The sequence below is a fragment of the Anomaloglossus baeobatrachus genome, chromosome 9, assembly GCF_048569485.1.
Source record: "Anomaloglossus baeobatrachus isolate aAnoBae1 chromosome 9, aAnoBae1.hap1, whole genome shotgun sequence".
NCBI lineage: Eukaryota > Metazoa > Chordata > Amphibia > Anura > Aromobatidae > Anomaloglossus > Anomaloglossus baeobatrachus.
This window is the reverse complement of record NC_134361.1, coordinates 183,252,856-183,278,381: the sequence shown is the minus strand read 5'-3', so window position 1 is coordinate 183,278,381 and position 25,526 is coordinate 183,252,856. Positions and strand designations below refer to the sequence as shown.

The 25,526-nt window shown below is 44.3% G+C and overlaps 1 protein-coding gene across 1 annotated transcript in view; it reads left to right on the top strand.

Annotated features, from left to right (window-relative positions):
• Positions 1 to 17,963: 17,963 nt before the first annotated feature.
• PTGS1 (prostaglandin-endoperoxide synthase 1) overlaps positions 17,964 to 25,526 on the top strand; it is a 50,715-nt gene continuing 43,152 nt past the window's right edge. The window contains exons 1-2 of the mRNA XM_075324095.1: positions 17,964 to 18,063; positions 18,141 to 18,206. Coding sequence (XP_075180210.1) covers positions 18,057 to 18,063; positions 18,141 to 18,206 — 73 coding nt within the window. The 5' untranslated portion in view covers positions 17,964 to 18,056. The remainder of the gene's footprint in view (positions 18,064 to 18,140; positions 18,207 to 25,526) is intronic.

The window sequence follows — 25,526 nt, the reverse complement described above, 5'->3', positions numbered from 1 at the left end:
ACACACACACACACACACATATACACACACACACGCATTCAGCTTTATATATTAGATTGCCTTTTTGTTTTTTTTCAGTGCTTTGGATATTACATCTTTTTTAGACATTTCTCTGTAGGACTCGATAAATGCCAAGAAAATTCATGTAGAAAACAAAAAATGGCGTTAAAAATATCCTAAAAATGTTTTTTTTTTTGCCTTTTATAATGCAAAACATACTACAGGTTCCCCGAGGAAGCATATCCATACGCGAAACGGGCGTCGTCCGTGAGGGGGCCATGCTGAGAGCTCTACTCCTGCCGCTTTTAATGCACCTTTAAAATAAAAGTTTTCACTGGACAGTGGTGAGTGCCGACCTTTCCATCTATGGACCCTATTATAGAATAACCTGGGCTATGGTTGTTAGACTACTGCTTATAGATATAATACAAAATAGTAAACCATGAACAGTTGCCTATGGGGCTTGTTTTGCCGTTTGCCCGCCGGTGACAAGAACATAGTAAACTTGCTTATAGTTCACGTGAGGAATATCTAATTCAAACACCATTGGTCTCTGCACCCATGGGCAAACAGCACCAGCCTCCTATACAGGCAATCAACTGCAGTTGAAATAGTCAGATAGTATACATAAAATAACCTGGGCTATAGTTGTTAAACTGCTGTTTATAGATAGTGCAAAAGATAATAACACTGGCTCACATATCGCTGCTGCTATAAGGCAATAAATGTAGGTAAGAAGGACATTTACCTGTTGAAAAGGGATCACCTGGCCATGCGCTCCATCACCCCTGACGCCGTTTCGCCTCGCTTCTTCAAATGGGTGTGTGTCAGGGTGGGGAGATGTCCGGGTTTATAAACTAAATGAGCAGCCAATGACGGAGGCGGACTGGACGTGCCTCCAAACCGCTCCTGTCACGTGACATTGGCAGTCCCAGCCTACCTCTATGTGAAGGAACTTCCGTGGTTGCGCACGCTGAACCGCAGCGTGGAACGCATCAGCTCATATGAGGTGCGCACCAGGAAGTTCAAGGAGCTGGGACTGGCGCATGCGCACTAACAACGGGCTACAAATCAGTGTGTCTATGTAGATAATACATTATAAAGCACCTGCGTTTAGTACTAAACCTTGCCTCTTACAAGTAAAACTTCAAACATCACCACCAGCGGGCTGATTATCCGTACATGGATCAAGATAATACTTAATACAGTTATACTTATACAGAGAGGGACATTATGATCAATAGCATACATGCAAAAAATATAAACTATAATTTAATATTTTATTTTAACTACATAATTTGGCTATAAAAACAGGCAAAATTACCCAACATCACTAAGTGCCATACAGAGATTAGTGCAACAACACTGTCACATACCATCCATATTCACATCAAATCATCAACTAAGGGGGGCTTTACACGTTGCGACATCGGTAACGATATATCGTCGGAGTCACGTCATTAGTTGCGCACATCCGGCGCTGTTACCGACATTGCAGCGTGTAAACCCTAGGAGCGACGATCACCGATCGCAAAAACGTGAAAAATCGTTGATCGGTGACACGTCGCTCCTTTCCATAATGTCGTTACTGCTGCAGGTACGATGTTGTTTGTCGTTCCTGCGGCAGCACACATCGCTGTGTGTGAAGCTGCTGGAACGACAAACATCTCCTTACCTGCGTCCCACCGCCAATGCAGAAGTAAGGAGGTGGGCGGGATATTATGTACCGCTCATTTCTGCCCCTCCGCTTCTATTGGCCGGCCGTTTAGTGACAACGCGGTGACGTCACGGTGACACTGAACGCACCTCCCCCTTGAGGGAGGGATTGTTCGGCATTCACAGCGACGTCGCCGACAAGGTATGTGCGTGTGAAGCTGTCGTAGCGATAATGTTCTCTACGGCAGCTATCACCACATATCGCATGTGCGATGGGGGCGTGTGCTATCGCGCTCGACATCGCTAGCCGATGCTAGCGATGTCGCAATGTGTAAAGCCCGCCTTAGATATAGGCATGTTAAAGCACCGATCTCTGCATAGCACCATTATTATGGCAGTGCTCTTATGGGACATGGAGTCCTGCAAATTCCCCCATCAAAAGACAAAAACAGGAGATACAAATACCCACATTAGTAACATTAAATAACATTATATAACATGTAATACTAAATCCGGATCTTTTTTATACTTTTTCTCAATTGCATGTGTGGCGCCCCAGGACCTGGTCGCCACAACAGCATTGCCCTTCCAAAGGGTTAATGCTGAGCCTGGAGGTAATTGGGAGATCTATTGGCCAGTAAGTGTAACACCCAACGCAGTTCTCCCTCCGGCCAGCAGGGGGAGCTCTGAACCTGGAACTTCAGGGAGCATTCCTTAAATCTGGCTGGAGGGAGGAAGTAGTGGTTAGTCTGTAGACAGGAGTGAAAGAGGACAGACGGAGAGTAGTGCTGCCTTGTAGAACTGGGGCCTAGAGCTGGAATAGCTTGGCCCAGTGAAGCAAGAGGTGCAGAGAGGCACAGAAGAGACTCGGACATCGGAGTCTGTGGTTGCCAGGGCATAAAATCCATCCCTGGCAGCTGAATCCGGAGGGCAGGAGAGCTGCAAGCCCCCTGGCCCAGAAGTAACCTGAAGGTACAGCTGCATTCCAAGGGCCCGGTGTGGACTCCAGCAGAGGAGCACCAGAGAGGGCCTGCGCAGTCTACCACACAGAAAAAGGGACGAACCACCAGTCCCAGCAGCAAGAGGGCAATTGCGAACCTAAAGTGCAGTGTCCTAAAACAGCAAAGAAAGATTAGGGAGTAGGCCTCATACTCAACTGGCCAAAGATCACCCCAGGCACTTCCAGGCCGGCCGGACCATCTTTACCATCTGTGACGGTCTCCCTGGACTAAACTTCTGCCGAGTAAAAGAGGAGAAGGTAAAGAGACTACCGTTTGTGCCTGTTTCTTTCATTGCTTGTCGGCCCTGCACCGTGTTAGTCACACAACACCATAGACTTCCACAAGCACCAACTGTGTCCCGGGGTACCGCTCCACCTGTGGGGAGCAGTATCACCATTGCTGCCACTTCATCACCCCGGAGGCCTTACACAGCAGCGGCGGCTTAATAGCCGCATACCACAGGTGGCGTCACGAACACAAACTTAAAGTCGTCAGCCACATATTCTACTGACACCCACCAGGGCCACGGAGCCGGGCCCAGCCACCACTGACTACCACTGGACTAGTCCGGCCCGGCACCGGGTGTCCCATAGCCCTGGGGTGGGCGAGTCACATGTACTTTCATCACAAATCCAAACTCAGCTCTTATCGCTTGTAGGGAATGAGTGTAGGCTGGTTAGTAGATATATAATCCCGTCATGGAAAGCCGATTATGACTGCTCATCCAGAACTAAAGCAACAAAGAAATAATAAAATCAAATAAAAAAATACCAGACTAAAGCCAAACCCACCCATAAAAAAACCCTGTTTGAGACAATATAGAGGACTCAGTTGGTCAGATGCTTCCTAAATAATTACAAGAAGGAGCCAAAGCCATCACTTTCATTTAGTCCTTACGGGACCAAAGAACCCAACCTGTAGATCCATCTACACTCCAATCTAGCCAAAGCCTGGCTTAGATCGCCTCCCCTTGGTCCAAGACATAGAAGGAGGCTGTGGACAGAAAAGCGCAAAATAGGGTCTTACCCCGATATATGTGGGGTGGGGAAGGGGGAGTAAACTCACTCACCTGATGTAGTTGTGACAGTCACAACTACTATATGTGCATGTACAATAAGATCCACGGCTGCAGCCACCCAGTGGCAGACATCAGAAAGCAATAGAGAAGGGTGTTCAATTGCCGCGCCAACAGATCACTCATTCAGATGATGAAGACCAATGTCACTTTATTTGCATACAGGTCTACGCGTTTCAGGAGCACCTGCTCCCTTCCTCAGGACCGTCAGATTAAAAATAACATCAAATCTGTCCCACAGGGATCAGACACATCATAAGTAGTGAAAGTGACGTCATAGGAACATCCCTCTTCAGAAAAAAACCGGCGGGAAAAGGGTGCCACGTTGTCAGCTATGATGTTTACATAGAAACAATAAAAAAAAAAAAAAACATCAAGCACATAATGTCAAAAAGCACCTCTCTAAATTGTGAATCGCTCAAATTACATGTTGCATGAAAAACGTGATGTGTGTAAAAAATGAAATACATAACGATAATAAGTAAACCGTGTATATGCATGACATGTCCATATAATATGAAAAAATGAACATGAGGTAAAACAGTGTAGAACCCGGAGAAGTACGGGTGCATAGAAACATCAAGTGCATATTGTGCTTAAACAGAGATGGAAGAGCGTCAGCATCAGTCTCTGTCGCCACCAAACGGGAATGAAACTCAGGTGAGAACCGACGTGGATTGAGACTCCGGTGGGAGCAAGTGCAGTTGAGTGTGCAAAACATGGGAACATAGAAACCCCGACATTAATAGCTCACGGGCAAAGACCCATGACAGCAGTGTACTATAGGGCAAGAGCGTGGGAAAAAAAGGTCTGAGCATGCGCCCAGGATAAGTATCTGGAACCGACAGGTCAAACAAGTTCAGGACCGTGGGAACCAATCTACAGCGCATGCGTGGCAGCCGAAAATTGAAGCAAATGCCAAGAAGTGTAGATAAAAAGAGGGGAAAGATCCCAGGGACACCAACAATACAAAGAATAGAAATAATATATAAAGAATTGAAGAATTGGAGGAAAAAAGGAGGGGAGCAGAAGAAACCAAAAAATCCTATAATGTTATAAGAATCACGGATGGACCAATCTGTAAAGCCCATCAACCAAGAGAAAAAATAGAGACGTGAATAAGAGGGATCTAATCAAAGAATACCCTACACCCATATATTCTACACATAAAAACACAGGAATAACGGGACAAAATGCATATGCACATCCAACTGTATATATGAAAAACTATATAAAACCACAATAGTGTAAAAGCATATGTACACATATATAATTACATATGTCATATATACACACTATAATAAGAAGCCCATATATAGAGCACATGGGCCCAGGCCCACAGAGGACAAAGACAGTGAAAAATGTAATAAAAAATATGTATATAAAAAAATATATATATATTTTAAAAAAATAAATATATATTATATATATATATATATATATATATATATATATATAAATTTTTTTTATTAATATTAATAACCCATATCTGAACGACCAAAGGTGGGATATGTATAAATTATCGTAGATAACTATTTTTATCTTACACTCTCTTATCTACGATAATTTATACATATCCCATATAGTTTTTCATATATACAGTTGGATGTGCATATGCATTTTGTCCCGTTATTCCTGTGTTTTTATGTGTAGAATATATGGGTGTAGGGTATTCTTTGATTAGATCCCTCTTATTCACGTCTCTATTTTTTCTCTTGGTTGATGGGCTTTACAGATTGGTCCATCCGTGATTCTTATAACATTATAGGATTATTTGGTGTTCTTCTGCTCCCCTCCTTTTTTTCTCCAATTCTTCAATTCTTTATATATTATTTCTATTCTTTGTATTGTTGGTGTCCCTGGGATCTTTCCCCTCTTTTTATCTACACTTCTTGGCATTTGCTTCAATTTTCGGCTGCCACGCATGCGCTGTAGATTGGTTCCCACGGTCCTGAACTTGTTTGACCTGTCGGTTCCAGATACTTATCCTGGGCGCATGCTCAGACATTTTTTTCCCACGCTCTTGCCCTATAGTACACTGCTGTCATGGGTCTTTGCCCGTGAGCTATTAATGTCGGGGTTTCTATGTTCCCATGTTTTACACACTCAACTGCACTTGCTCCCACCGGAGTCTCAATCCACGTCGGTTCTCACCTGAGTTTCATTCCCGTTTGGTGGCGACAGAGACTTATGCTGACGATCTTCCATCTCTGTTTAAGCACAATATGCACTTGATGTTTCTATGCACCCGTACTTCTCCGGGTTCTACACTGTTTTACCTCATGTTCATTTTTTCATATTATATGGACATGTCATGCATATACACGGTTTACTTATTATCGTTATGTATTTCATTTTTTACACACATCACGTTTTTCATGCAACATGTAATTTGAGCGATTCACAATTTAGAGAGGTGCTTTTTGACATTATGTGCTTGATGTTTTTTTTTTTTTATTGTTTCTATGTAAACGTAATAGCTGACAACGTGGCACCCTTTTCCCGCCGGTTTTTTTCTGAAGAGGGATGTTCCTATGACGTCACTTTCACTACTTATGATGTGTCTGATCCCTGTGGGACAGATTTGATGTTATTTTTAATCTGACGGTCCTGAGGAAGGGAGCAGGTGCTCCTGAAACGCGTAGACCTGTATGCAAATAAAGTGACATTGGTCTTCATCATCTGAATGAGTGATCTGTTGGCGCGGCAATTGAACACCCTTCTCTATTGCTTTCTTGGTCCAAGACATATTTGATCTATGACCCGAAATTTCAAGCCATTTGGATTGCAATTATGATACCTTTTGAAATGCCTTGGTATAGTTTTTAATAGAGATGGATCTTCTATCGTACGTGCATTTCTGATGTCTTTCAGGTGTTCTAAAGCTCTCACTTTAAACTCCCGGGTTGTTAAGCCGATGTAAATTTTGGCACATGGGCATTCGGCCTGATATATTACTCCACTTGAGGAACAGTTTAGTATTTACCAAATACCAAACGTACGTGTTCCATCGTGGGTTTTGAAAGATTTTGTTTTGATAGTTACCGCAGGCCTTACACAGGCCACACGGGTAAAAGCCATTCAGAGAATTAGAAACTGCTCTACTCCTAGTTTTTTGATGGACCTCGTAGTGGCTATGCACAAGAATATCCCGCACATTGCGGGAACGTCTTGCCATCATAGATAGTTTAGATGTAATATAATTCTTAAAAATAGGATCTGTCTGTAGGACGTTCCAATGTTTCTCTAATATTGCTTTTAGATTTTTCCATTGTGAATTATATTGTAATTACCCTTGTTACATCAAATTTTGCTTTCTGTCCATCTCTAGAGGAAAAAAGGAGAAATTTCGGTCACTATTTTTGGCTCGTTTATATCCATTTCTAACGCTCCTATTGCTGTAACCGCGTTCAATGAAACTACGAGCGATATCCTTTGACTGTTATCCAAAGCTCACCTCACTGGAACAAATTCTTTTGGCCCTTAAAAATTGGCCAATGGGAATTCCACGAATTAGGGAGGGCAAATGAGATGAGGTGGCGTGCAACAAGGATTTTGTTGCAGTTGGCTTACGGAACATATCCGTCTGAATAAAGAAGAAGAACCCACCTGTTTTGCACCTGGTTACGTGCACTTTAAGAATGGACCACAGGCTATGAACTGGCTATAGCCACAAACTCTCGCATTGTGTATAGTTACCCCAGAGGTACCAACTCAGAGCACGCCTGTTTATGGGGCCTGGCTCTGCACCACCAGGAAGCACGCCCGTTGATGGGGCCTGCTATCCAAAAAGCCCAGAACATGCCTGTTGATGGGGCATGGCTCTGCATCACCAAGGGGGCACGCCTGTTTATGGGGCCTGCCCTCCAACACAAAGAAGCCGGTACGCCTACCTTGTACAATCATCCTCAGGAGAGAAAGACTGAAGTCTTGGGTGGGTACAGGACTTGTGGGTGGCGGGTGGTGAAGCATGGTACCTGGTATAATGTTTTATAATGTGTTTTAATGTGAATATTTCCCCTGTGTGGGAGAGTTTGTATTAAAGTTTTGAAAAACTTTCTTGTCTTTGCAGCCCAAGGACGTGCTGTTGGTAACCAAGGGGGAATGTGGCGCCCCTGACCTGGTCAGGCACCACTGAGTACTTCACCCATGCTGGGTGAGTGCAAACAGGTAATCCTGATGGCTGAATAGGGTGTGAATACACAGACACATAGTAACCAGGTCTCACACACTTACCTTTGAGAGGACCCCTGGGCAGATCCAGGAGGGGGCGTAGCCTCCATCTCCAATCGAGGGGTGTGGTAGAGAAGCTGGTTGCTAGGTTGCAGAGGTAGGCACAGTGGGGAGGAAGTAGTGGACCAGTCTGAAGTGGAGAGCGCAGTGGGCAGATGTGCGTGGACAAACTAGTCAGACACTGTATGTGTAGTGACTGTCGGCGGGGGAGAACAGCCGCCAGAAGTTAGACAGAAAGACGCTGAGGAAGCCAGTTGGTCTGGAGGACACTGAGGGAATCAGCTGGTCGTGTATGGAGACTTCTGGAGGGCCAGGCCCGCACGGGGAAACAGGTCCCTTGAGCCTGTCAGCCATTTAGTGGTCTGCTAAACCTGCCGGTGTGGGGATCACAAGTACCACACCAACAAACACAGAGTCCGCAGCATCAGCAGCAATGAAGGGGCCCATAAGTGAGATAGGGCAAGAAGCCATCTTTACTTGGTCCACGCTGCCGGCAAACGGGCCAGAAAGGGGAGAAAAGGCAGTTGCGACTTCCCTGGGCGATCCCGCAGCACTTCAAGTCAGGGGTCACCTCAAACAAGAAGGGCTAGGAAGGCGAGTTGACAGTCACCCCTGGATCAGCCTGAAGGATACCTGGTTCCGCTGGTCCATCACAGTATCGCCCGGGCACCTCACAACAACCAGGAAGCAGTGAGAAAACAACCTGAAAGACATATTGGACTGTGTGTGAGTTCTTCTGTGACCTGTGGCTCTACACACGTACACCCGAGCACCTGGGGCCAGCCTCACTGTCGGGAGGCCACACCATTTAACTGCAAAGCCCATCAGCCTCAGGTACTCGTTAAACAGCAGTTGTGGTCACCCACCCCTGACCGCAAAACCAAGAGTGGAGTCACGACTCAATATAAAGATGACCTGACTGACCTGTTGCCAGAAGTGCTAACCGGAGGTGTCCCCGCGGCGTCCCTGCAGGTGGAAAGATGTCCCTGGGAGCGGTGGGCGACAAAGTTGCCCCATCCCCAGTACGTGCTGCTGTCTCCCAGAGTCTGTGTGCACCTCACTGGCTTCCAAAAGGTGTGTGCAAGGTCATGCCCCTTTTCTTAAAGAGCCAGCGTACCCTGACCCAGAAGTGCTTTTCTGGTCAGCTGAGAGGTTGCAGGTACTTAAGGCACCTTCCCCTTAAGGGAGCTGCCTTGGCAATGAGTTAGTTACGTTGCTTGTTCTCAGGTTCCTTAGTGCTGCTGCTTATATTGATTTATATTTCAGTGCTGTGTCAGTTTGCTGATCTGCTTCTCCCGCTACCATCATTGCCGGCCAGCTGAAACGATACCCGCCACAGCAAGTATCCATGCCGGTCGCCGTACCTACTGGACGGATCCACTACTCTGCTTGTTGCTTCTACCTAAAGTCTGTACCGTGTCTGTGGCGCCAGCTGGTGGGGTACCGCAGATCCCCTGGGGGTGCCTTCTGCTAGCTCATTATCTAGCACCCACGGGACTGGGGTTAAATACTCGTCGCCGAGATGTTGCAGGTCAGGGATGTCACGGGTGGCCCTACCCTGTTCTGTGGTCCCGAGATGTATGATAAAAGGGATGATGATGATGGATGGAATGGTTTGGATGGTGGGGGTGATAATGAGGGTTATTGTCTCGTGACGCCACCTGTGGTACGCAGCCAGTGATTAACCGCCGCTGCTGTCACTGTCCTCCAGGGCGGATGGTTAAAGCAGCACAAATTGTTTTGCTCCCCACAGGTGGAGCAGGCCCTGGGGAGGATGACGAGGGGAGTAGTAATGGCGGGCGCCGAAGAGCGGGACGATGGCGCCGGCAAGGACAGGTGGAAACAGTCTCTGCGGGTTCAAGGATGTCTATACTCACAGTCCTCGTTTTACACGGAAGATGCTGATCACCGCCACAATGGGCCCCAGCTGATCCCGAATCCGTTGGAGGTCAGAACCAGTACAGTGAATGGTGGGCCCTTACTCATTACGCTTCTAAATGTTGATCCCCGTGGCTTGAAGCTTCTTGGGGACCCCGGCTCTTCAAAAGTGTTACTCCTGTCTCATATGCAGGTGCCACGGGTCCGTCGTTGGACCTGCCTTGGAGCACGACCCCGGATCCTATGTAGCACTGTGCTCCAGGAAGTGTGGGGGCTGGAGGGACATGCAATCCCCCTGGCCTGCAGATTTTGGTGGGCAACCTGAAGTATACCTACCATGGGATTCTGTACCCTGCAGTGCGCCGGTCCCAAGGGAGCAACAAAGCTATATCCATGGCGACCGTATTATCTCCTGTGTCCCACCAGAGCAATTGGTAAAACCCGACTGCTCTCTTCCTCTCCGGCTGAAGAACTCCCTAAGACTTGTCTTGCTCCTGACTTCCCCTGGTGGCTGCTCCTCCCATCCCATGTTCCCACCACTAGTGGATTTGGGGTCCCAAGTGTGGTGGTATCCTAAAGACCGAACCATGTTGGCGACCCCTTTTGACCCGAATCTAGCCCGGTCCACGGTAAAGGAGGGCAACCTACTGTGCGTGTGAATTAGTGTGTTGTGAAACCGGTACTGACCTCCTCCGGATCCAGGATGAGTACCACACCTTAAATGTGGTGCAGTACCCTGTGGTGACTGAATCGTCAGGGACGCCACACTTACCAGCGCGTATACCTGCTACAACCTTTGGTGGCAGTAGGGAAGACCCGGCAGCTGGTCTGGTTTTCTCCCCCAAGCAAGTGAATGGTATCTTTAGTCCAGTGGACCCATTAATACAGTGCTCGCTCCGCAAGCATAACAATATGGCTATGGTGCTTTTAGATGGGGTCAGAACACACACCGCTGGCCGGGGCATTGCAGTCTATAACTTTCAAGAAATCATATCCATACAAACTGTGCAGTGTAAATTTGCTAGAACTGAGGATTATAAATCTGCATCATGTCTATTTTTGCTGTGAATTTTGCCCAAGTCTTCATCCTTTATCCCCTGTATAGGGATCTGGACTTACATAGTGTCAGCTGCTGGACGGTGGTGCAGGCTGGCAGGAGTTATCAGAAAGCCAGGACAGTACAGTACAAAATCAGCAAGCAAAAGAATAGTCAAGAAATGGGTCTGACAACAGGGACATTTTGAGCCCTCATGGCCAGAGTCCTCTATCTACCTTGTCTGTGCCTCGTATTGTTCATGATTATTGTATTTTTTTTTATTATGTATATACTGTATATCCCTTTTCACATGTAAAGTGCCATGGAATAAATGGCACTATAAGAAACAATAATAATAATAATAATAATAATACAAAAAAAAAACTGAACCAGAGAAGCGAAAACAATATCTGGCAGCTACCAGCAGTATGGGAGTATCAATAGGGTGTGGTGCTGTCCAAATGGTCAAGCTTGGTAGGTGATTACTCCTACTGGACAGGACATGCACCCATACTGCCAGACTGAATGGCACATGCTAGTCTCAGTGACTGGATAATGTCTTGCTGTCCCGAGTTTCTGGTCCCGACGTCTCTTCCAGTGCCGCAGAATTAATACAACGGTGCACTGTGACAGAAGCAGACGCTGCAGGAGCGGGTCCTGTCACACTCCTGATTTCAGCTCTTCCGATGCAAACTGAACTGAGCAGTAAAATGTATTTACTGCTGCAGATTTCACTGATGTTTTTTTTGCTCAGGAAATTCCTTAGTGAATAGCTCCCATAGGCTATACAGTAGGTTCATCCAGAGTTTCTTAGCTGGAGAAATTAAGTGTGGTTTGTTCTTAAAATTTAGAAATGCAGAAGCGATTGAACAGTGCGTTTTCGGTGCACTTTTTTTTTAACGGCGAAGAGATCAGGTTTTTGCTGCAGAAAAAAAAAATGCAGCAAAAACGCCCTGTGTGAACACAGCCTTAGATGTTGCACTACTTGGAAACTCACCTGAATGAATGCAAAAAAACGGATAAAAATTAGATGATTTTTTCCCTTGGTATCATCCGTTTTTATACATTGGCAGTAATAATATTTCCAAGACCACATACAGTTTCATATATTAATAAATGCAATGTATCTGTAAAATCTGGATGCTTCATGGATGATCCGTATATTATTTTTTTTTTTTTGCGCCTGTGTAGGTGGTTAATCTACTCGTTGCCGGGCCGTTGAGGGTCGGGTCAGGCGATGTCATGGGTGGTCATTGCCACGAGGCGTACAGTAAATGGTGGGGAAAACGGGGTGGTTGGGAAAGTTTGTCGTGACACCACCGGTGGTGTGCGGCCAAAGATTAGCCGCCGCTGCAGAATTCCTCGCCGGTGCAGGGTTTAGGGCAGCCGGGATGGTATCGCTCCCTTGAGGCGCAGAGGGCCCCGGGGGGATAACGAAGGTTGCGGTCCCTTGGAAGCGCCGGAGCACGGGGCGGCGGCGGCGCTAATCAGAGTCTGAGTCAGCAACTGCGGTTCCAGGTTCTTTTACTCACTGATTTAAAGCTGCACCCAGGTGCTGGTCTCTGCTGTTGGGGGCTCCGGTCAATCCCAGGCAAGTAAAAGGGGCCACCTCCGGTGTTTGAGGAGAAAGAGAGAGAATGTCCTTTCCTAGGATGTCCTCCTTAGAAGTCAGGTACCCGGGCTGAGCTCCCGCTCCAAGACCCGGGCCTAGTGAAAAGTCCAAGAGCTCCAGAGGTGTCTTGTCAGAACTATGGTCCCGACTTGTCTGAGTGTGTGAGTGTGTTGCGCCTACTTCTACCCCCAATGGTTCCCGCCCCCTGGCGGTTGCCCTGGCGACTGGAAAGTCCCATGTATCTGAATGGTCACCCCCGTCTGCCCAAAGACAGCTCCCCAGTGGGAAGCATCTGACTGTATATAAAGTGAAATGTGGAAACACTGATGATTAACCCCCCACTTACCTGAGATGGATACCGCACCTTAACTGAGGTGCAGTACCCTGTGGTGACCAGAGCCTCAGGGGCGCCACACATCCATAGACTTGTATGGGCCAGACTCACCCGCAATCTGAAAGAAAATTGTGCAGTACCATGGGGAGTTTTTTTTCCATGTGGTTCAGGTGCTGTCATTTTTTTTTTCTACAGAACTTGGATCGAAAAAACGGTAATGTGAATATAGCCTAAAGGTGGTGTCACACACAGCGACGGTGACAACGACGTCGCTTCTAAGTCACCATTTTCTGTGACGTAGCAGCGACATCCCGTCGTTGGCGCTGTGTGTGACATCCAGCAACGAGCTGGCCCCTGCTGTGAGGTCACCGCTCGTTGCTGAATGTCCTGCTTCATTTTTTGCTCGTCGCTCTCCCGCTGTGAAGCACACATCGCTGTGTGTGACAGCGAGAGAGCGATGAACTGAAGCGAGCAGGGAGCCAGCTTCTGGCAGCCTGTGGTAAGCTGTAACCAAGGTAAATATCGGGTAACCAAGGGAAGCCCTTTCCTTGGTTACCCGATATTTACCTTAGTTACTAGCGTCCGCCGCTCTCACGCTGCCAGTGCCGGCTCCCTGCTCCCTGCACTGCTAGCCAGAGTACACATCGGGTTAATTACCCGATGTGTACTCCAGCTACGTGTGCAGGGAGCAGGGAGCCGGCACTGGCAGCGTGAGAGCACACCACTTAGCGCTGGCTCCCTGCACACGTAGCTGGAGTACACATCGGGTAATTAACCCGATGTGTACTCTGGCTAGGAGTGCAGGGAGCAGGGAGTCGGCACTGGCAGCGTGAGAGCGTCGGACGCTAGTAACTAAGGTAAATATCGGGTAACCAAGAGAAGTGCTTTCCTTGGTTACCATAAAATAGATAATAAAACAAGCGCACTATGAGAAGCATCCGTGGAAACCTTTTAGCGTTATAGTATTAGAACTGCTCACCTTTGCTGGTTGTGCGCCCCCGCACAACTTCAGTGTAAGCTTATCAGTCTGGAGTTCCTCCGAACTGAGTCCTGTATCCAGGCTTCAAGAGTCCAGATTTAGGGTATCGTTGTCGGCTACTGATTTCCACTGGCACCATGGAATTCAGGTTTTCGTTCCTCAATCCTCCAGCTACCAGCTGGATTTTTTGATGGGTCAGCAGGTCCTTTGCAGCTATTACCGATTCCCAATAGGGAGGGGGTATATATGGATAAAATTTTCGGTCTAAGTATAGCGCAATAAGGACATTTGCTGGTATTATTTATTTATTTTTTTGAACTTTATTGATTAGGTACTCCTATTATTACAACGCGTTTCAGCAGAGTTGCTTTCATCAGGTATATCCTTGGTTACCAGATATTTATCTTAGTTACCAAGCGCAGCATCGCTTCCACGCGCCGCTGCTGGCTGGGGGCTGGTCACTGGTCGCTGGTGAGATCTGTTTGACAGCTCACCAGCGACCATGAAACGACGCAGCAGCGATCCTGATAAGGTCAGGTCGCCCGTCGTGAACGCTGCTGCGTCGCTATGTGTGACACCAGCCTTAAGCCTTGGTTCCACTTGTGTTTTGCAGGGACAATTGTAATCTGATAAAACATCGGACTGCACTCGCACCAGTGTAAAACTATGGAGCATTGTCCATCTGCGATTGATTTCTCATGCCATATCAGCCTGAGAAATGAACCGCAGCATGCTGTGTTTGGCAGCGATTCTCGGCTCACATGCCCCCATACATGTCTATGGGTGCGTGTAAAACATCGCACTGCACTCGCATGTCATCCAACTGCAGTGGGATATATAGAGAGACAGGCTGCGGAGGAGATGGGGAGAAACTTCTCCCATGCACATCCTCCCCAGCTGTGATCCGATCGCAAGATCCCTATATATATCCGCAGGTTTCCCGCAGCAGCTCCACGGAATCCGTAGCTATCCATTGCTGCGGGAGTCCAGCGAAATATCTGCAGAAAACCTGCGGACATTCGTGTGACTTACCTGCAAAATTCCCACCGTCTATCTCCATAGTGGAGGGCCGGGAATTCTGCAGATATATAATAATATATAATTGACATGCAGTTACGTACGGCTGTGGGACATCCGCAGCATATTCCTCAGCCCCACATACCGCAGCATGGACACAGCACTCCCCGTGTCCCACAGGATAACATGGGGAGTGTCTGTACATGCTGAAACCTGCGGATTTATCTAGAAAATCCAGATAAATCCGCAGGTGCAAAATCACGGGTACATTGTCCTGTGGGCACATAGCCCTAAGGTTAGACAAGATGGAGCACCGAGTAACAGTTTTGAGTAATAATTAAAAACAATGACTACCTACCGACTTAGTATTTTTTTAGGCTACATTCACATGTAAGCCGCCATATTGCGATTTCGAAGTGGCAGAAAACCGCATAAGCCAAAGAGTTCACACCAAGCATTGTCAATGCACGAAACACAAACAAAAGAATACAGCAGCGCTCTGTAAGCACTAAGATATATACAAACATAGAATATAGCTACTATAATAGAGCTCCTATATACAGCAAAAAAAAACAAAAAAAACCCTGCATCTCCAAATAAAACATAGCAAGTGTGAACAGGTGCCAGCTGCTACAACTACACAAACAAAAGAATACCGCAGCACTCTGTAAGCCCTAAGATATACAAACATAGAATATAACTACTATAATACAGCTCCTATATACAGCAAAAAAAAAAACTGCATCTCCAAATAAAACATAGCAAGTGTGAACAGGTGCCAGCTGCTACAGCTACACAAACAAAAGAATACCGCAGCATTCTGTTTGCGCCAAGACATGCAATTATAGCATATAACTACTATAAGGCTGGTTTCAGACGTCCGTGTTTTGGGTACGTGTGACATTTGTTTTTAAAACGGATGTCACACGTACCCATGTTATTACATGCTGTTACTCACACGGCCGTGTTTTCACACGGACTGTGTGACCTCTCATGACCCCGTACGCACACACAAAGACATGTCCGTTTTTTCTCAGGCAGCACGGGTGTCACACAGATCGCACACTGACGTGATCCGTGTGACATCAGTGTGACATGTACCGGAGAAAACACGTTTTTTTTAATAAAAAGATTTTCTATCTTTACCTCTCTCCAGCGATGCTGTCTCCGGCTCTGCTGCCTCCCGCTCCTGACCCCCGCTCATTATACTCACTGAATATTCAGTGCCCTGTGGAGCTGGAAGCCGGAGCAGCGCTGGGGACTTCAGTGCCGGGGACCGCATTGCTGGGTGAGTGTACAGCAGAGAGTGTGTGTGTGTGTTCAGTGTATACATGCATGTGCGCTATGTGTGTGTATGTGCTTGGTGTATCCATGTGTGTCTGCTATGTGTGTATACCCATGTGTGTATATGTGCTCAGTGTGGTGGGGGGGGTGTGTGCGTGTAGTGAGAACCTGGAAGCAGGAACATTGCAGAGACAGCAGCGGGGGACTCATCACAGATCTCAATGAACTCTGAAGCTGTAGCCCGGGTGTCGCGGGGGTCATCAAGATGTCATCAGAGTTCTTTGGGAACTCCGATGACCTCCTGGATGTCACTGTGCTTGCAGAATACTCACCTGTCCCCGTGGTGCTGTCATCGGCGGTGCTGTATCCAGCGCTGTCCCCAGAGCTGATCCGGCTTCCAGGTCCTGAGGGCAGCGAATCATCAATGAATATAATGAGCCGGGGTCAGGAGCAGGAGGCAGCAGAGCTGAAGAAAGCAGGTAAATATGGCAAAACGTTTTATTTCACAGACCCGTGTTTTTTCTGGTACCTGTCACACGTATGCAAACACGGATGTCACACGTGTGACCATAAGCATCCGTGTGACTGGTACCTGATTAAACACGGACATCTGAAACCAGCCTAATACTGCTCCTATGTACAGCAAAAAACAAAAAAAAAATCTTCACATAAAACATAGCAAGTGTGAACAGGTGCCAGCTGCTATAACTACACAAAACACAAAAGAATACAGCAGCACTCTGTAAGCACTAACATATATGCAAATGTAGAATATAACTGCTATAATACTACTCCAATGTTAAAAAAAACCCCTGCATCTCCACATAAAACAGCAAGTGTGAACAGGTGCCAGCTTCTATAACTACACAAAACACAAAAGAATACAGCAGCACTCTGTAAGCTCTAAGATATATGCAAATATAGAATATAACTGCTATAATACTTCTATGTTAAAAAAACCCTGTATCTCCACATAAAACATAGCAAGTGTGAACAGGTGCCAGCTCCTATAACTACATGAAACACAAACAAAATAATACAGCAGAACTCTGTAAGCACTAAAATATATGCAAATATAGAATATAACTGCTATAATACTGCTTTAATGTTAAAAAAAAAACCTGTATCTCCAAATAAAACATAGCAAGAGGGAACAGATGGAAGCTGCTATAAATACACAAAACATAAACAAAAGAATACAGCAGCACTCTGTAAGCACTAACATATATGCAAATAGAGAATATAACTGCTATAATACTGCTCCTATGTTAAAAAAACCCCTGTATCTCCACATAAAACATAGCAAGTGTGAATAGGTGTCAGCTCCTATAACTACATGAAACACAAACAAAAGAATACCGCAGCACTCCGTAAGCACTGAGGTATATGCAAATATAGAATATAATTACAGTAATACTGCTCCTATATACAGCAAAAAAAAACCTGTATCTCCAAATAAAACAGCAAGTGTGAACTGGTGCCAGCTGCTATAACTAAACAAAACACAAACAAAAGAATACAGCAGCGCTCTGTAAGCACTAAGACCTATACAAACATAAAATACCTGAAATTTAAACTATATAGAATATTCTTAGAAAAATGGAGGATTTTTTTGGACAATAATTGGCCAATTCTTGTGAGCCCATCAACTGAAAGTGACCTTTCTTTGAAGTTTTTGCAGTTAGCACCTGTTCACACTTGCTATCTTTGGAGGTGCAGTTTTTTGGTGTTTTTTTGCAGCATTGTGAATGCAGCCTGATATCATACTGCCAGCTGTGCTGGATATCTGAGCAGGTGATGAGTAATTGAAAAAATTGGAAGCTCTGGCTGCCAATCCTATTCTCTGCAGGAGGAAGGTCTGGGAGCAGAGGAGGGGTTAAAAGCAGAATGCTGCAACCTGAAATGTGAAGTGTGAGGCGTCCTTTATGAAGGATATAACCTAACTGTGGAGATGGCTGGTAAGTGTCCCGGGCTGGAGATGGTGGACACAGGCCTGATACATTGCTGCTTCATGTGGACTCTTTCTGTCTTCCAGGAGGACACTTATTTCTGCTTTTAATCATCTTGAATATTTCCTCTTCATTCCAATCCTCAAACACAGGTCAGTGAAGTCTTCTATACTGAAAAGCTGCTACTTGTGGCATTGTCTACATTGTCCCCATATTGTGTGATATCCCCTCTCTGTACTCCGCTGTGGACTATGTTGGTGCTGTAACACTGGTGCATTCCTTACTGGAGAAGTGTTAGAAGAACTTGCAGTTTTGCTGTGAAGTCTTCATGTTTTCTGGCTGCAGCTTTTTCCCCTTTTTGTGCTGGTTACATAATATCATTGTGAGCACAAGTTCCTATAGACTGAATTTCCTGTTTTTTATGGTGAAATGTAAATATTTTTCCTTTTGTGGTTTTCTTCCAGTAATTAAACTATTTGCCACAGACTTTGGTGTATATAATTATAACAACAAATGAGGTATCTGTTCTGTACAATTAGGAAGGGTGGGGGGAGAGTCGTTGTAGTGTAGAAGATGCCACACTGTGTGTGTGTATAAAATATATATTTTTGTTTTTATAAAAAAAATATAATATACTGTAAAAAACAAAAGATATAATCTTTATTTTTGCAAATTTTTTTTGTTAAAAAAATGTATATAATTTTTTTAATATATATTATATATATATATATATATATATATATATATATATATACATATACACCTTTGTTTATAAAAAAAAAGAAATTCTGCAAAAAATAAATTTATTTAGTTTTTACAGTGTTAGAGAATATATATATATATATATATATCTATCTAACACTGTAAAAACTAAATAAATTTATTTTTTGCAGAATTTCTTTTTTTATAAACAAAAGTATGTATGTATATGTGTTTTTATAAAAAAAATGTATATATACACTGTAAACTATATATAATTTTATTTTTGCAGAATTTATTTTTTTATAAACATATTTTAAAAAATTATATATAAAAAAAAAAAAAAACAACAAAATTATATTTATTTCTTTTTTCCTCCTACACACCTATGGGCATTTGCTTTGTAAAAGCTCTCAGGTGTAGACACAGTATGAACATGGCTCAACTGAAATATGGTTGTGACAATATAATGCATCATGGCTAACTAACCCTTGTCGCTTGTTCACATTGTTGACCCATTTGAATGTGGTTTTTTTTTTTTTTTTTTTTTTTTTTTTTTTCTTTCTTGACATGAAGATATTTCTGCAACCAAATACTCAGAGTGCACATAGCCTTACAGTTCTGGCAGGGTGCATGAGATATTGGATATCTCCTGCACGTGTATGGAGTGGTGCTTTAAATCCAAGTGCCTATCAGGCTTTCTCCCCTTCTGGCAGCTTCACCTCTTTTACTGACACCGTTCTGGTCCCACAGTGCCATCTTGTGACTAAATTGTAACCGGACATAAGTTACATCACAAGCTCTCAATACAAGTCTGAGAGCCAGCATGAGGCTCCCATAGACTCTTGGTGCTTTTTAAACTTGGTTTGTTCCAGGAAGCATTGCCTCAAACTGAAACGGTTTTACTAACTTGGGGTATGTACAATTTTTTTTTTTTTTTTTTTTTTTTTCCTTCTCGTTCCACTGTTTAATTAAACCTCAACCCACTGCTCTGAACTGATAACTAGGTTGGAGTCACAAGATCGTATGCTAATGACCCTCGGCTCCCCTTGTGCTGCCAGCATGAGCAGAGTTTCATGTAACTGTGATCAGATCACAGCTGCAGAGGAGAGGGTGGGATTAATGTCTCAATCTCATCCATTGTCAGCTGATGCGATTATCGCACTGCTCTTGGATGTCATCTGAGCGCAGAGCGATGTTTCACTCACACCCATAGACTTGTATTGTTTGCCTCTCGCAAACAATTGCAGCATGCTGCGACTTTTTCGATCATCCAGAATTTGGATGAGAAAAAGAGCTGACAATCAGCTCTCCCTTACTGGCTTTTTCTCACTCTGCACTCATCCGCTTCATATGCCCGTGAGGTTACCCTTAACACTATACTTTGTAATATTTTTTTTTTTTTTTTTTTTTTTTTGGTTTTAGTAGTTTAAAAAAAAAAAACAACATTCAAATACAGTACTCCCAACACCCCCCTTCCCCCTTCCCCCTTGTCCTCCCAAATTGTCAAGAGGTTGCATGATGACTTCAGAAAAGCCTTGATACATTATACACTATACTTTTAGTGACTTCTTTGTATAAGGAGTGTTGAGGTTGGCACTTGGTGGAAATTCTTTAAAGTGGAATCCAAAAAAAGCATCTGCCATTGTTTTATTTTCAGATTGAGCAATAGAATTATAGACATTTATTTTTATTACCATAATAAATACAATGGGCGTCTATCAAGTTGATCCCTTTCCTTGCTTCAGATTTAACTTGCATAAGACTAGAACCATCTAAGTGCAAAGTCATTGGATCCGCCATTGCAGATCAGTGAATTGCGCACACTTATGTTTGTTTAATAAATATATTTCTGTAATTTGAATATGAAAAGTTAGTAGTTTTTTTTTTTTTTTTTTTTGTTAGCTTTCAGGTGGGGGCAGGATGGAGCGTCTGTCGTTATCTGCACTTGTACACGCTTCTGGTTAGAAACGCTCCAGGCGAAAAATTACAAAATTAGTCCAAATACAGAAACAAAACTTATCTCTGAGGTTACGGGCTTACAGGGAACGTTAGGGGGTCTAATGCAATAGAACAAAGGCACTAACCCCCCCCCCCCCCCCAAAAAAAAATAAAAAAATGTGCATAGTGTTTCATCTGTAAACTCCAGATCCATAATGTTTTGTATGTATGTATACATGCATAGTGTGTGTGTATGTGTGTGTGTGTGTGTGTGTGTAATATATATATATATATATATATATATATATATATATATATATATATATATATATATATATATATATATATATGTATATATGTATATATGTATGTATGTGTGTGTGTGTCCACCCATATCCTGTCCACCGCCATTACCTTGAGAACGGCGGCAGCTATAGGCATAGGAGTGGTGTCTAGGTATAGTAAAGTATCCATGCGCTAATCAATGATCACCTGGTGGAAAACAACAATCTCAAACTGAATGGGGGGGGGGAAGTGAATTAAAAAAGTTGTAGGGCATCATCAATTCAACATTAATTGACACCTTGCATACAGAAATGCTATGTAATGACACAAACCCCCCCCCCCCCCCCCAAACATTGAATGCTGGTCACGCATATGGCGCTCATTTAACTTTGATGCTCATAGTGGCCCCCGTCAGCTGCAATGCACATCTGGCCTCTGCACAGCATACTGTATATTGCTGCATGTTGTGCAATATGGGAGGTGACACGTTTGCACAAGCATCTGTGATACGTCGTGGTAGGTCCTGTAATGTTGGTGGAGGGGTCGCATACACCTGCTGTTTGATGTGACCTCACAGAAGTCAAATGGGGTCAGGTGAGCGTGGAGGCCACTCCATGCAGCCACCATTCCCAATGACTTGTAGGAAGGTCTCCATGAGGTATCGCTTCACGTCCGCAGCCTTGTAGGTTTTTTTGTTTTTTTTTTTTTCACGTTCTAATCATAGCATTTCTGTATGCAAGGTGTTGATTCGTATGGAATTGATGATGCCCTACAACTTGGTAATTAACTTTTTCCTCTCTCGTTCCGTTTTCGAGATAAAAATGTAACTCCATGGTTTTCCACCAGGTGGCGCTATAGGTGGTTTCATTGCGTAGCACGTAGATACTTTACTATACCTGGACACCACTTCTATGCCTATAGCTGTCGCCGTTCTCAAGTTAATGGCGGTGGACAGGATATAGGTGGACACTGTATAGAATGTCAAGAGCTCCCCATTAGTGATCGAGTGCACTTGTCAGAGTATAGCAGTTGCTTGAGTTCCTGTGTCGCCAATAAGCATGGATTGCCTGCCATACATGGTAATGCCGTAGACATGTTGTATTCTGGCATTACTCTGATTAGGTGCCATCATTGGGTCTACGTAAGACCCTGGGAGCACGATGCTCGACACTGTCTTCTGGAAACTGTTCAGGGAGATTTGATCTAGGAGGGAGAGATTAGCTGATAGCTGGGTTTCTATATTTGCACTCTTGATAGTACTTCTAAAGTAGCACTAAAGGGTGTGCCTGCCCCCCCAAGGGTAAAGTCAGCTGTGAATTGACAGCTGGCATCAAACTCATGGGGTAGTAATGGAGAGGTGTCAGCCCCACTTCCCTATTACTAACCCAGTAGTTCTCCACACTCACTTGGGGTATAAGGCTGCTTTCACATTGTGTTTTTACTTCCGTTCAGTGGTCCCTTTGGGGCATCCGTACAACCCGCCCCTTTCCCACCCCAAAAATCGTGTTTCGGACGCATGTGCCGACAGGACCATTGACTATAATGGAGCAGACTCGGTGAATGTGTGTTCTGGGTATAGGGATACTAAAGGTATAAACTGCAGCTGAACACTGAGGTGGCCCATAGGAGGATATCAATAACCTATAGAAGGTAAAAATCTGCTGCTAGGGATAAATTTATTTTTTTTTTTTTAAATCAAGCAGCAGGTTACAAATGCTACCATATTGTGACATGACCTACCACTCTTCCTTGATGCAAATAGGATGAAGTAACTGATAACTTGACTGTGCATAACTATTCACCTCCTGTGCTGCCTGCCCCTCCACCTGGTTGTATACCACCGCACCTTCATCAATAAAGTTGGGAATTCTCCTACATGTCTTGGCAAAGTGTGTGTGTGTGTGTTCTTACATCTGGCATGAACAGTTAAGTGTAAATAATTGTATTCAATCTTTCTCTACTGGCTTCTATAAAGCCAAAGTGATCAAGGTAGACATGGGTGGGAAGGTGCACTCACCTGCTCGGCAATGCCATGGATGCCTCTAGGCTTTGGCTGGGCATCCAGTCTATAACTCATTAGCATACATCAGTATATCTATAGAAGCTGTTCTGTAATATCTATTTTCAGACCTAGTTTAGTGATTGCTCATTGAGGAGGTGCAGTCCACAACTACTCTAGAAGTCATCACTTATCTCCCTGGCTAGTCTGACTATTGCCCACACATGTCTTTATGGCCATAAGTAAATATCTGGCCTAAGGACATCCAGGTGGTTAAGTGCCATGTAAAAAGCTGTAAGCGCATACTGACTGAATTATTGCGAACGGACTACTTTGTGAAGGTCTATTGAACGTCTAACCAAGATGTGAGGCATACATTGGGAAAACAAACAACTTTGATCAGAAAGGACAAAATGTAGAGATCTGCAAGACGGGTAGGTTTGGTTGTTGTTGAGTAGAAACTCTTCAAACAGAACGTGTGGGTGTTTGGCGAGCTTCTGCTGAAAAGCTAAGATGCCCTCAACGTCTGGATGATATTTGAGTCTATAATTGAAGGCAGAATTATTGGACAACATGATGGTACATACTGTAGTAGATCGAGGGTCAATGAACCTTCAAGTTATTCCTTGGCCTACCAACCACAAAAAACTCCAGACCCTTGAAAGGCTGATCTACTAATTGAAGTCAGATTGCCAGGAGTGTTGTAAAAAGCTTCGAGTTGAGGGGGAAACTTCCCAACTGTTCCACTTTCCATGGCAGGTTAGTTGGAAGTTCCACTTTGGATCAGTTGGGAATGCAATAAAGGCCACGATGTATCTGAAAACATATTTTTTTTTTTTTGGGGGGGAGGGGGGGTTGGAACATGTTTCCCTTCAGAGCTGTAACAGTTGGTTGACCATAAGATTCCACAACTATTTCCACACATGGAGTTCACAAAGGAGACTGAGAAGCCCAATCGGACCAGGGGCAATATTAGTTAATGTTACACTAGAGATGGCATGGCCATAAATCAATGAAAAACAGAAGTGTTCATACTCTAGTGTGTGTTAAATGACAAACCTACAAATCATCTGATACTTGGGCCGTCAGTTCTTTATTACAATAACTGGAATGTACAACATTGGGTTAAAGGCAGTTATACCAAATTGTTTCATACTGTATTTGGGATTAGCCAATTATGCCTCACTGACAATGTAAATTGATTTGATAAATAAATGAGTATTGTTTGAAGTAGCAAATCAAAGCCTGCAGTATTGGCATTTAAATTTTTTTTTTTATATATATTTTATTTATTGGAAGTTAAAATGAGGGACATAAAGAAACCTTTGTTCCTATGGCTAGTAATTTATACACTGGAACAGTTAACACCTTTTTTAGGGGAGCAGTAGAAATCCCTATAAGAACTAACAAAGGAGAAAAAGTACAAGACATTCAACAACTCGCACTCCAGAAAACCACAAACGCGTTGTACCATTTGCCAGAATCTGTAAAGTGGCCGGTCTACAGTTGAAAAACATTTACTGAAGATGCCCACCCAAGGAAGCTTTTTAATTTCTAGCTTCACCAATGCATTTATTGATCTATGAAGTATTGAGCAGTAAACTGGAAACGAGCCATATTTCTTATAGTATATTTATTGTAACTTCAGGTTAGTTATTAATTACTGAAGAAAAGACAGGGTGATGTATAGATGCCAAAGGTTTGGAAGAAATCCCACCATTGGGAGTGAAATTGGTGTTTTGGACTCACTCACTCTCTCTACTCCTTAACAAAGAGGTTGTTCGCCGCTCACAGCAACGTCGCTAAGAAGGTAAGCACGTGTGACTGGTGTTAGCGATATTGTGCACCACGGGCAGCGATTTGCCCGTGACTCACAAACGACAGGGGCGGATACGCTCGCTAGCGATATCGCTGCATGTAATGCCCCCTTAAGACTATGTGCTCTGTTGTAAATGGTTTCCAGTTTGGGGCTCCCTCTTGTGGTCAGTGCTGGCGATGCAGTTTGTGTGGAGTGAAAGCTACACACCTGTGGAGGACTGGCAATCTGGGTCAGATTGGGCTATTTAACTGAGTAGTTTTCTTCTGTTACTTGCCGGAGGTCCATGTCTCCCGTGTGTTAAGGACATTCTGTAACCAGCTCTGCTCACTTCCAGAACTCTTCTCAGATAAGTGGTCTTTGTACCTCTGTTTTTTCCACTTTCTTGTTGCTTTGATACTAATGCATTATTCCTATTTTGTCTGTGTGGAGTTCGTGGTGGAATGGGATCATTCCCAGCTGGGAGTGTCTGTATACTTAGCTCCATGATTCTGCAAGGTTTGTTTGTCATGCTTGGTATTCAGTCCCTAATCTGTATTAGTGTTTTTGGATCCCAGTAACATCAGAGTGCTGATACAGTGGGGGAGAGGTTGTGTGACCCAAGGATTATTTTCATATCAGAAGTGCTGGTATATATTAGGGTCTTTACGGTTGCAGACAGTTGCTCTATCCTATAAAGATAGTTTGGGCCTCACATTTGCTGAATCTGTCTTTTCAGGCGTTGTATTCTAT